We start from the raw sequence: 13,778 nt of genomic DNA, 5'->3' as shown, positions 1-13,778 counted from the left end.
TATCTATGCCCTCCAGGTACAACAAGTGTAGTTCTCCCACGCTCCTGCACTCCTCACCACAGTTTTCCTTCCTAAATGCTTTTACCATCACATCTGCCCTCCAGGTGTAATTTTTTCGCACCATTTTCAGCCATTTTTGTCCAGTACGTCTATTGCTTCGTTACGTCTCTTTGCAGACTCACTCTGGACAGCTCGCTCTTTGGCTGCTAGCAGTCTTGCCAACTGCCCCAGTTTGCCCCCCCCCCCCCCCCCCCAGCCTTGCGATGCAGTCAAGATCCCAGCCTAGGGACATGCCCACCGGATATCTTAGATGCCACCAACTCTCAGTTCTGCTGACACTTGATGCCAGCAGCGGTCAGGTCATGGGAGAACTGACACTGCACACCAGGTCCACATGCCACCTCCCACAGTAATCTGTTGTGCCGTGGAAAACTTTGACACCTTCGAGCATTGGGGTTTCATAGTATTTTGTTGCAGTGTTGGACTTCCTCCATCCCAGGTCCATGGACAACGCCAAACAAGTGTAGCAGAAACAGTGTCCACATCCTCCAGCCTCATATAAGGTCAGCTCATCATCGGTCCTGGCACCGACTCGATGGAAATCGACCACAGTCCTCCTGGGTCACCAGATCCACATGTGTGTACACGCTTCCTGGGACTTCGAGATGTACAGCATCCTCTCGTCCTTCACAGGGGACAGGAATGCTGTGTGACAAACCTGCAACCTCTCTCACATCTGTGGTATGCAAGCAGTCTAACCTGCAAGGGGCTACATCAGCAGACGACAGAGCAACGATCAAACACGTCGACTAGGCCAGCAGGCAGCAGTGTCAACGTCGCTCGAGGTCCCTGCCCTCTTGGACCTGTTTGCTTCCACCACACGATCACATATAGTTCATCTAGTTTTGCCGTGCTGCCTCGGTATATAGGCTAATGCAGAACCACTCCGACTGGACTTCCATCTAGTCTGTGGGCCAGGTACTGAATCCACCCGCAGTTCTTAACTCACAGTCTCGTTGGAAACTTCGCAAACTGCGACGTCGCCAGTGTCTGTCACAATCATCATTGAGACATGGCCTCCGTATCAGGGACTGCAAGGACTTCTGGTATCAGCTATCGACCTTATTGTTTCGCTATCAAGTGAATCTTAGGCCTGACTCATTCTTCATTGAGGCCGCCAGCTTAAGTTCAGACTTGCGTAAATTCAGTGCATATTACGAATCTTCACGAACAGTTGTTATGAGTAACTTTTTCTCCAAGGAGGAGTTTTTTGTTTTATGTATTTCTTAATAAAACTGTTCCAAATTGGTGAACTGTGTTCTTACTGCGCCTCAACCGGCGCAAGACTTTTCAAAGCTAACGGATGAGATAGGGACAGAAAGGAAGTTGACATTTCAAATATTCCACATGAACACAAATCAGGTGGATATCGCCAGCACGTTATACCGAAAGGCGTCGCATTCTGACTTTAATATCACTGTGCAGAGTTTCACACAATCCCGACAACGAAACAGTGGTTTCATATATTTTGATAAATAGAGTTACAACGGTTTTCGACGAGGACCACCTCGAGTCCGCATTTAGACATTCGAAGAATGCGTTTCGAAAGGACAGCCATTGTGAACGATACATTAAGCTACCGCTTTCTAAGAAACTAGAACAGGCAGGAGGGGTAGTTCTATGGTTTTGATATTGATATTGATAAGCTGGAGATGGGCTGCATTTTTTTTTCTTCTCTAACGATGTGCCACGGTATTACGTATCATGGCTCAGTGATCTCAATGTGTACCAGCACCTGCATACATCTACCCGTACACAAAAAAATAAAATTAAGTACGTAACTTTATTTTTTCGCGGGTAGAGTCAAAACTTTATGACCACTCCCTTTAGATATTCAACGAGCATAAGTTGAGGCACCTATAACTGTCCATCTTTGCCGTGGGGCTACATTTCGTAAGATATCAGGTTTCTGAGTTTGACAAGGCAACCGACTAATTTATAACCACTCAGGAAAATAAAAAATGAACTCAAAGAGTAAAGGGTGGTCTTTGTCGATGAGTTCTAGAGATTTATGACCTTCCTTTAGACTGCAGCAATTCTTATACTTGCCAGTACCAGAACATTCTGAAGAATATCGCTGCAACGTTTAGTATCGACATCTGGACACTTCAGCGGATGCTGAGCGTAGGCTTACAAACAGGCATAAAATTATGTTTGATGATACGGAAACTCTTGTCCCATATATAAGTATCAATACATAAGTATCCTCTCATCAACGATGCTGTAGCCAGTTTATAAAGCCTCGCTGAAAACACATCTGGCGACGTGTAAAGGAATCTAAGTATTGTGAACTCGTGGGGTGGAATATACTAATATGTTCGTTTTTGTGATCTTATTGAGTCAGTTAGGCATATTTGTGATGAGTTTGTATACATTTTTGAAAGCAGTTTTTCTAAAAAGATAATTAAATATAATACAAAAACCTTGGATCGCTACGGGTATCAGTGTCTCTTCAGCAACGAACAAAGGACTTCTAAAAATCAGCTACAACAAGTAAAGATTCAGAAATAATTTCTTATTATTAACAGTACTGTGAAATAATAATAAAGGTTGTAAAAAATCCAGGAGTATGCACATCTTGTCTGAAATTGACAAATCAATCAACAAAATATTGTTAAAAGAGCGACAGGGAAAAAATCCATAGAACGTGACATTATTACTGTTATAGGGAATGGTAGTACTGTGAAAGACAGTTCATATGTAGTAGATATTTTTAATAATTACTTTTTAAAAAGTAGGCCCGCATCTCGTGGTCGTGCGGTAGCGTTCTCGCTTCCCACGCCCGGGTTCCCGGGTTCGATTCCCGGCGGGGTCAGGGATTTTCTCTGCCTCGTGCTGGCTGGGTGTTGTGTGATGTCCTTAGGTTAGTTAGGTTTAAGTAGTTCTAAGTTCTAGGGGACTGATGACCATAGCTGTTAAGTCCCATAGTGCTCAGAGCCATTTGAACCATTTTTTTTTTTTTAAGTAGGTCTGAATATCTGTGCAAATAGTTCAGAAGAGAAATCAAAACAGTGTACTGAAGAGGCAATACAGAGGACATTTAGTGAATTATAAATTAATCCCACATCCATATCTGAAACGAGGAAGATCATTATAATTCTAAAAAGTGAAAGTTCATATGCGGTGGATAATATCTCCAACAAGACAGTAAAAATTTGTGGTCGTATAATATGTAATATTCTTAGTGCTTTATGTAATGCCTCAAATTAGGGTGTTCTTCCACAAAGACTGAAATACGTCACTGTTAGGCCTCTCCATAGAAAGAGTGACTCCAAAGATGTCATAACCAGAGCGCTCACTATCATTCCTTACAGAATTTTTACAATTTTTGAGAAGCTAATGTACTCCAGAGTTGTCATCCGCCTGTGTAGTAATAGGGTACTTAATCAATCGCAGTTTGAATTTCAAAAGAACCATTCTACTGATTCAGCTATTTATACATTTACTGAGCACATAATAAAATTTTTAAATGGTAAGTGAGCACTGACTGAGATCTTCTGAGCCTTATCGAAGGCACTGGATTGTGTCAATTGTAATTTTCTATTAGAGACGTTAAGTTTTTATGGAATACGAAAAGTTATCCAACGGTGTTCGAGAAATACAAAGAGGAACGCCACATCATCTGCATGGGCAGAAGTTACAATTACAGTCCCACAAGTTTCGATCATTGGTTGCTTTATGTTGATATTAGCTCTTTTATTTGAATCAGGAGGCACAATTAATCCTATTTACAGATGGTACACGCATTGTTGTGAAGCCAAGGAAAGTAGCGTCAACAAAGAAATTGTAAAATATGATTTTGTGAAAGTTACTGAATCGTTTTCACAAATGTGCTGCTTTTAAACATGGAAAAATCGCAGTTCATTCAGTTCCGTACTGTCAAAAATGTCCTGCCTCCTACTAACTTAGTATTGCGACAAGGTATAATAAACAGGGTAGAAAATTGTAAGTTCTTAGGGGTGCGTAATGATGAAAACTTCAACTGGAAAAACCGTACAACAGATCTGCTAAAACGTTTAGGTTCGACTACTTTTGTCATACGAATAATTGCAAACCTTTCGGATAAAGAAGTCAATCAGTTAAAATATTTTGCATATTTTCATTCACTGAAGTCTTATAGATTATTATTTTGAGGTAACTCCCAGCCTAATCCAAAGGTATTGACTGCCAAAAGAAAATACTTCGAATAACGTGTGAAGTTCTCATGCACTTCTTGCAGTTATCTCCTCAAGCAGCTGGCAATATCAAGTACTGTCTTACAGTACATTTATTCACTTGTGGAATTTGTTATCAACAATCCATCTAAGTCTGAGAGTAACACAGATATTCACAAATACAACACTAGAAGGAAAAATGATCAGCATTATTCTTTAATGAATGTAACTATGGCACAGAAAGGGGTGAAATATGCTACCATTAACCTCTTTGGCAATCTACCCATGCAAATAAACATATATCAGAAGTGTTTTCAAATGTAGATTAAAGATTTTTCTACCCAACGGCGCCTTCTGCACCATACAGGAATTCTGAGTAGAGATAATTGGTCATTAAAAAGAAAACCGTAAATGGCTAGCACGTAGCCATATAAATACGAGGTGTGGCTAGAAAAAAACCGGACTAGTACTGGTGAAACAATAAAACGAATGCAATAAGGCTGAAAGTCGCGTGGCCTGTCACGTGACTCTCGCTCCACCTACTGCTCGAGTTTCATCTGCCTCCTGCACTCAGTCTGCCCGTGGCGTCTGTTTTAAGTAGTTGACGTTTTGTCTGTGCGTCGGAAAATGTTGAATGTACAGAAAGAACAGCGTGTTAACATCAAATTTTGTTTCAAACTAGGAAAATCTGCAAGTGAAACGTTTGTAATGTTACAACAAGTGTACGGCGATGATTGTTTATCGCGAACACAAGTGTTTGAGTGGTTTAAACGATTTAAAGATGGCCGCGAAGACACCAGTGATGACACTCGCACTGGCAGACCATTGTCAGCAAAAACTGATGCAAACATTGAAAAAATCGGTAAACTTGTTCGACAAGATCGCCGTTTAACAATCAGAGCAGTGTCTGAGTTAACAGGAGTTGACAAGGAAAGTGTTAGGCAGATTCTTCATGAAAGTTTCAACATGAACAAAGTGTGTTCAAAAAAGAAAAAGCGACGGAAGTAATGTATGGACTTACCGAAAATGACTGCAGCATTGCTATGAACAGTGGAAAATTCGTATGGAGCGGTGTAGAGACCGAGGAGGAGAGTACATTGAAGGAGATAACATGAAATTGTAAATAATTGTAAATAAATGTTTTTTCCAGCATCAGTCCGGTTTTTTTCTAGCCGCACCTCGTACTGTTTTATATATTTCTTTAAGTTGTCTGCAAGTGTTCTATATTGAGGTGACAAGTCATGGGATACCTCCTAATACCATGTTGTACCTCTTTTGCCCGTCGTATTGCAGCAACTCCCCTGGCATGGACTCGACAACTCGTTGGAAGTCACCTGCAGAAATTTTGAGCCACGCTGCCTCTGCAGCCCGTCCATAATTGCGAAAGCGTTGCCGGTGCACGTCGTTATGCACGACCTGACTTTTCGATTATGTTTGATTCATGTCGGGCGATCTGGGTGGCCAAATCATCCGCTCAAATTGCCCAGAATGTTCCTCACACCAATCGCAAACAATTGTGGACGGATGACGTGACATCATTGTTTGGGAACATGAGAAGCATGAATGGCTGCAAATGGTCTCCAAGTAGCCAAACATCACCATTTCCAGTCAATGATCGGTTCAGTGTGACGAGAGGACCAGTCCATTTCAGCTAAACACAGCTCACGCCATAAGGAGCCGCCACCACCAACTAGCACAGTGCCTTGTTGACAACATGAGTCCATGGCTTCTTGGGTTCTGCGCCACACTCGGACCCTACCATCAGCTCTTACAAACTGAAATCGGGGCTCATCTGACCAGGCCACGTTTTCCAGTCGTCTAGCGTCCAACCGATATGGTCACGACCCCAGGAGAGGCGTGCAGGCAATGCCGTGCCGTTAGCAAAGGCACTCGTGTCGTTCGTCTGCTGCCATAGCCCATTAACGCCGAATTTCGACGCACTGTCCCAACGGATACGTTAGTCGTACGTCCCACATTGATTTCTGCGGTTATTTCACGCAGTGTTTTTCGTGTGTTAACACTGACACGTCTACGCAAATGCCGCTGCTCTCGGTCGTTAAGTGAAGGCCATCGGCCATTGCAGTATCCGTGGAGAGAGGCAATGCCTGAAATGTCGCATTCTCGGCACACCCTTGATACTGCGTATCTCGGAATATTGAATTCCTTCACGATTTCCGACCTGGAATATCCCGTACGTCTAGTTCCAACTACCATTCCGCGTTCAAAGTCTGTTAATTCCCGTTGGGCGGCCATTACCACGTCGGAAACCTTTTTTCATGAATCACCTGAGTACAAATGCCAGCTCCGCCCATGCACTGCCCTTTTATATCAGATTATGCAACAACAGACTTCTGCCCTATGTTTAGTGGTGCATGGACACGGCGCTTGATGCTGAAAGGCTGCAGAGGAATACGCCAAGCAGTTTGCCATGTAGTGGGATTGTTGGTGCTACTAGCATTCTTCCATCGCAGACATCAATATAATCGTCGGTAGAATACCTTCAATCCTCGACCTTCGTATGACGTCACCACAAAGAGCACCAAAGCATCGGTTACTACAGTCAGCTCCTATCATCCAAGCTTCTAGGTCGGAGGAAGTCATATTAACCTTTAATTTAAACTTAACAAGACACTGAAACTCATAGGAATTTGTGTGACTGCAGGATTTCTCGGCGTAATCCAGTGATAGAATCTTCTCAGTTTATGAGCCGAGCTGTGGCGTCGTCTTATCTCGCAACGTTTCGATGAGTTTCATACCTATCTTCACCTAAAGATTATGAGTATGAAGGACATCGAAACGTTGCGACAAGACGTCACTACTCGGCTGATCATCCGAGAAGATTTTATGGATAGAAATTTATCTTTGAACATCGGCCCGCATCTCGTGGTCGTGCGGTAGCGTTCTCGCTTCCCACGCCCGGGTTCCCGGGTTCGATTCCCGGCGGGGTCAGGGATTTTCTCTGCCTCGTGATGGCTGGGTGTTGTGTGCTGTCCTTAGGTTAGTTAGGTTTGGGTAGTTCTAAGTTCTAGGGGACTTATGACCACGGCAGTTGAGTCCCATAGTGCTCAGAGCCATTTTTTGAACATCGTCATTGCTGTAACATAAAAATTGGAACACCTCGAAGGCGACACACAAAGAACGTCACAATGCTATCAAGTGTGCTAAGTGCGTTCAGGAGGGCCGTACTGAACGCCATGTAGAATCTCAGCGGCCCCGCGCCACTAGCGCCAAGGAGGACAGACGTATTCTTCACTCCGCCGCTTTGGATTGTGCGCCCTGATTAGAAAATATGGCTGTTTTCAGCATTACAAGTATCCATACGGACAGTGCGACGATGTCCGGAGGGAGAAAGTGCCTTCGACTGTTGCCTTGGCCTGAATGATTTTCCAAATTTGTGACACTTAGAAGACAGCTGGCCATAGATTGCCAACACTCGCTGGCCACTACGATTGATGAACTTCGTCATAGACTCCAAGCAGCATGGAATGATGGATCCATACCTGTCATCCAAAGAAGGTTGTAATTGATGCTAGGCCGGGTTAGAACCTTCGTTGCTGCTAGAGGTGGCAGCTTTGTGCACAAAATTTCAAATCTTGGATGTTGCCAAATTCCTGACAAATTTGATCTTATACTATTGCTACTATATTTTGCATGCACAGTAAGTGAAATTTCGTTTTTTCTCTTCTTCCTCATGTTGCAGTTGTAATAGTTGTCACACTGTTCACCTTTTTCTATATATGTGCACAAAACTACTATTATTAACTATCGTTATTAATTATCGTTATCATTATATAGCAGTACGACATGATGGGATCCCAAAGGCTTTACCCTGTCCAGTCACATTAATGTAAACATGCGTCAGACCCTGAATAACCACCTTTCGCAGCGCTGACCACTAAGAGACGTACGGGAAGAGTATATACTTATATGGATATGGTATAAGTTCTTTCGGACATGTCAGAAAGAACAGACACCATATCCATATAAGTATATACACTACTGGCCTTTAAGATTGCTACACCACGAAGATGACGTGCTAAAGAAGCGAAATTTAACCGGAAAGATTCCGATGCTGTGATATGCAAATGATCAGCTTTTCAGAGCATTCACACAAGGTTGGCGCCAGTGGCGACACCTACAACGTGCTGACATGAGGAAACTTTCCAACCGATTTCTCGTACACAAACAGCAGTTGATTGGCGTTGCCTGGTGAAACGTTGTTGTGATGCCTCGTGTAAGGAGGAGAAATGCGTACCATCACGTTTCCGACTTTGATAAAGGTCGGATTGTAGCCTATCGCGATTGCGGTTTATCGTATCGCGACATTGCTGCTCGCGTTGGTCGAGATCCGATGACTGTTAGCAGAATATGGAATCGGTGGGTTCAGATGAGTAATACGGAACGCCGTGCTGGATACCAACGGCCTCGTATCACTAGCAGTCGAGATGACAGGCATCTTATCCGCATGGCTGTAACGGATCGTGCAGCCACGTCTCGATCCCTGAGTCAACAGATGGGGACGTTTGCAAGACAACAACCATCTGCACGAACAGTTCGACGACGTTTGCAGCAGCATGGACTATCAGCTCGGAGACCATGGCTGCGGTTACCCACGACGCTGCGTCACAGACAGGAGCGCCTGCGATGGTGTACTCCACGACGAACCTGGGTGCACGAATGGCAAAACGTCATTTTTTCGGATTAATCCAGGTTCTGTTTACAGCATCATGATGGTCGCATCCGTGTTTGGCGACATCGCGGTGAACGCACATTGGAAGCGTGTATTCGTCATTGCCATACTGGCGTATCACCCGACGTGATGGTATGGGGTGTCATTGGTTACACGTCTCGGTCACCTCTTGTTCGCATTGACGGCACTTTGAACAGTGGACGTTACATTTCACATGTGTTACGACCCGTGGCTCTACCCTTCATTCGATCCCTGCGAAACCCTTCATTTCAGCAGGAAAATGCACGATCGTATGTTGTAGGTCCTGTACGCGCCTTTCTGGATACATAAAATGTTCGACTGCTGCCCTGGCCAGCACATTCTCCAGATCTCTCACCAACTGAAAACGTCTGGTGAATGGTGGCCGAGCAACTGGCTCGTCACAATACGCCAGTCACTACTCTTGATGAACTACCCTTCATTCGATCCCTGCGAAACCCTTCATTTCAGCAGGAAAATGCACGATCGTATGTTGTAGGTCCTGTACGCGCCTTTCTGGATACATAAAATGTTCGACTGCTGCCCTGGCCAGCACATTCTCCAGATCTCTCACCAACTGAAAACGTCTGGTGAATGGTGGCCGAGCAACTGGCTCGTCACAATACGCCAGTCACTACTCTTGATGAACTGTGGTATCGTGTTGAAGCTGCATGGCCAGCTGTACCTGTACACGCCATCCAAGCTCTGTTTGACTCAATGCCCAGGCGTATCAAGGCCGTTATTACGGCCAGAGGTGGTTGTTCCTGATTTCTCAGGATCTATGCACCCAAATTGCGTGAAAATGTAATCACATGTCAGTTCCAGTATGATATATTTGTCCAATGAATACCCGTTTATCATCTGCATTTCTTCTTGGTGTAGCAATTTTAATGGCTAGTAGTGTAGTTCTGGCAATACCGGCCAAGACCTTCCTCTTCTGTGGGGATGCACACATATTACCCGAACTCTTACGGGACTTGGTAAGAATGGCTTCTACGAGTAATGTGTGTGTTGGGTAGGGCCACTACGAATTGAGTGTGTGGACATACAAGGTGAGAGTGTGGGTCTCGCGGGAGACGTGCGCGATATAGTCCCTGTAGTCGCACTATCCTCTGTGCCCTCGGTGGCTCAGATGTATAGAGCGTCTTCCATGTAACCAGGAGATCCCAGGTTCGAGTCCCGGTCGGGGCACACATTTTCACCTGTCCCCGTTGATATATATCAACGCCTGTCAGCAGCTGAAGGTATTAATATATAATTCTAATTTCGTGCAGGAAGAGAGACAGTGAGATTCTGGAAGGTACCGACAGGGATGTGGAGCCATGCCGACTCCAGTGTCATGGCCATCTGCGCTGGGTTTCTCAGTTGGGGAAATATGGCGCGAAGAGCCCGATCAAGATGGTCCCACAGATTCTCGACTGGGTTTAAATCCGGGGAATTTGGTGGTGAGAGGACTGAGGTACACTCATACTAGCGCTCTTCGAACTACGCACGCACACTGCGAGCCGTGTGTCACGTTGCTTTGTCCTGCTAGCAGATTCCTTCGTGCGGAGGAAAAACTGACGGCATGTAGGGGTGGACGTGATCCCCAAGGATAGATGCATACTTGTGTTGATCCACTGTTCCTTCCAGAATGACTACTACACCCAGGGAATGTCACGAAAACGATGCTCAGACCATCACGTTCCCTCCACCGACCTGGATCCTTCCGAAGATCGTTGCAGGCTGTTTGCTTTTAGACGTTTACACCGTACACGCCAATACACGCCAACGCGATTCTTCTGAAAAGGCCACCTTTCGCCACTCAGTGGACGTCCAGCTGTGGTACTGGCGTGCAAATTGAAGCCTTCGTCGCCGATGAACAGTAGTCGGGATAGGTTCACGAACTAGACGCCTGCTATGGAGGCCCATACGCAGCAACGTTCACTGAACGCTTGTTGGGGAGAGACTGTTCAGCCCCATCGTTCGCCTGAGTGGTCAGTCGTTCAACAGTTACACGTCTGTTCGCCCGAACACATATCCGCAGCCGTCATTCACACCTGTCATCTACGGCCCGTGGTCCACCAGTTGCGTCAGCTTTGGTTTTGGATAGCGCCATTTTGCCACGCACGGAATACTTTAATCACTGCAGTACATGAATAATTTAAATACTTAGCCATTTTGGAAATGCTTGCACTCTTTGCCGGAAAGCCAGTGACCAACCTCTTTTGAAAGTACGATAAATCTATCCGTTTCCGCATTACGACTGCACATTTTTCCGCGTCTCCTTGACACGCTTTATACACCCTCCACTGCTAGTGCTGCCACCTGCCTCTTGTGAGTGGTTATTTCACGTTTACGTCGAACACAGGCGGTGGTCACATTAATGTAACTGGTCTGTGTACAAAGTAAAATCGGTTTTAAACGCCTCCTGCATGGTGTTGCCATGCGGTAACAAACCGCACATTTATGTATAGCCCTGCTGGGTAGCAGCCTGGTTTGAGTGCCTTGCCACGGTTCGCGCGGCTCCCCCGTCGGAGATCCGAGTCCTTCCTCGGGCATGGGCGAGTAAGTGTTGCCCTTAGCGTAAGTTCGTTTAAGTTAGATTAAGTAGTGTGTAAGCCTAGAGACCGATAACCTCAGCAGTTTGGTCCCATAGGAACTTACCACAAATTTAAAAAAAATGTACAATGTTAACGAAACCACTCGTATACGCCTGATGTTTCCGTCTAGCAGTATGCGAAGTATTGTTGCATCGAGCTAGACTGTGTCTAGCATCATTATGTTGGAAAAAACAGCTGAAAATCGATAATATTTTCTGAAGATCGAGTATATGTGAACACACGCGAATGCAGCTGAAAGAGCGAATTATTTCTGCCAATTAGATTACAACTAGTTAGATTTTTAAAGTAGTTATAATGATGCCAGATGACAGCACAGATTATGTTTGAATGTCGCTGTAACCAAACGATTAATAATTGAGCAATATTTTCAGTTTGATGCCGTATGATAAAAATTTCAAAATAATTAATAAACCAAAATTAAATTAAAATATCTATGTTCAACCTCTTACTTAGTATTCTGTGTGTTAGACCCTACCCACAGATATTTTTTCACTGACTTTTTTTCCTAAAAAGAAATGCCATGAAATAGTGGGTTAATGGCCAACAATGTATTTTGTAGTCCAAATCACAGTTCATCACGGTTAACATCACATGCCGGTAGCCAGTTTATAAAGCTATCAGCAAAAAAAAAAAAAAAAAATAAATACCTGTCCAGTTTCCAATGTATCGAAGCGAATGCAACAGAGAAGGTGAATAATGGTACTGGTACGACAGATACCCTTCGGCACACACCGTAAGGTTCCTTGTAGAGTGCAGATGTAGATGCAAAACCACAATTTACTGTAGGTAACAGACAAGGGCAAAATAATCGTAAAAGAAAAAGTAAAGGATCAGGTTGAAGATAGAGGAAATTAGAACTGATATTGAGAACTATTACTCTTTACCGGAGACGAATGTCTCTCTTTAAGCTGTCTTAGAATATAGCTAACTACAATGAAACTGAACTACATAGCAAACCACAATGTCGGCAGTTAACAGAAAAAATACGACCTCATCTATAATGCGATGATTTTCATACTACCAGTTGGTTATGCTGATGGATTAGACATAAGAAAACAGCGAATGGATTTCCTGTATGTGTAGCTCGATATTTTGCCATACGCCACATATTAACGGAACGTACTAACATCTACATATGAGATGGTAGTTGCACCACCAGCGCATATAATATCTAGGTGGAAACCAATACAATATGAAGCAGTTTCTAACTCACCCGTCATTTTCTACTTTGCAGGGCTTCAGGTGTATGTAACTGGAGGGAAAGATGCCCTGAAACAAAACATATATTATTAAAACACACAATGACATAATACAATCAAGTTAACTAAGTTTACTTCTAGGGGGTAGTAAAACATTAAATTCAGGTATCTTATTGACTAGCTGTAAATTCTCTGATTTTCGCTTCAGTAAAGATCTACATGCACGATCGTAGCGGAAACTCCTCCCATGAAATAGCACCTTGCGAAAAAATACGGCAATTACATAGGGAAAGACCTGTAGCGTAGAGGGCACAGATGTGTCGAACGTAATACATCCATTACGTCCACGTGCTTCGAAACGCAAGGAGCGTCTTCACTTTTTTAAACTTACCTGAATCCTCTTTCAAACAGGTGAGCACACACACACGCACACGTCTTAGTGACTACCAACTTCATCTGGACACAATCATACATTGAAATTAATTTAAATACCTAGGCGACATGAACATCACTTTTCCCCTCATTTTGCTAAAATCCAAGTTGAAAGACGCTGCATTACAAAACAACAAGTTCAAACCACATAGGATCACGATACCATCAAGCAACAAAACTACAAAACCAAAAGTGATTTAGGGAATTTTTGCCAGAGGAAGATTCTGTTGCTCTTAAAATTCCAGACAAATATTAACATTTTATAATGTGGTGCTTGATGCATATCGTTCGCTGTGCTTCTCGTGAGTCGAAGGGGTCAACAGTAGTGAGTGCAAGTTGCCTTTCACACTTCCGACCTCTACACACGATTAACTCTACGAGCTATTCGAGTTTACGATAACACAGAATGACGTTGGTAATATAACCATTAACGCTGCTCAATGTAGATGCAGGTCAGATTTAATTACCAAAAATGAACTAAAAAAATTGTAAAAACGAAATGAAACAATTAACCTCCTCGTTTAATCAAAAATGTTCCTAGTAATGACACCTGTTTTACACCGGAACGCCGACACAGCGAGTGCACAATTGTCATATAGAACCGACTGATAATTATTAAAAG

General features: G+C 43.7%; 1 protein-coding gene across 1 annotated transcript in view; it reads right to left on the bottom strand.

Annotated features, from left to right (window-relative positions):
* LOC126248717 (dedicator of cytokinesis protein 3) overlaps positions 1-13,778 on the bottom strand; it is a 1,129,652-nt gene that overhangs the window by 636,052 nt on the left and 479,822 nt on the right. The window contains exon 4 of the mRNA XM_049950022.1: positions 12,739-12,794. Coding sequence (XP_049805979.1) covers positions 12,739-12,794 — 56 coding nt within the window. The remainder of the gene's footprint in view (positions 1-12,738; positions 12,795-13,778) is intronic.

This window comes from Schistocerca nitens, chromosome 3, assembly GCF_023898315.1.
Source record: "Schistocerca nitens isolate TAMUIC-IGC-003100 chromosome 3, iqSchNite1.1, whole genome shotgun sequence".
NCBI lineage: Eukaryota > Metazoa > Arthropoda > Insecta > Orthoptera > Acrididae > Schistocerca > Schistocerca nitens.
Note: the sequence above shows the minus strand (reverse complement) of the source record. Positions and strands in the feature narration are given on the sequence as shown.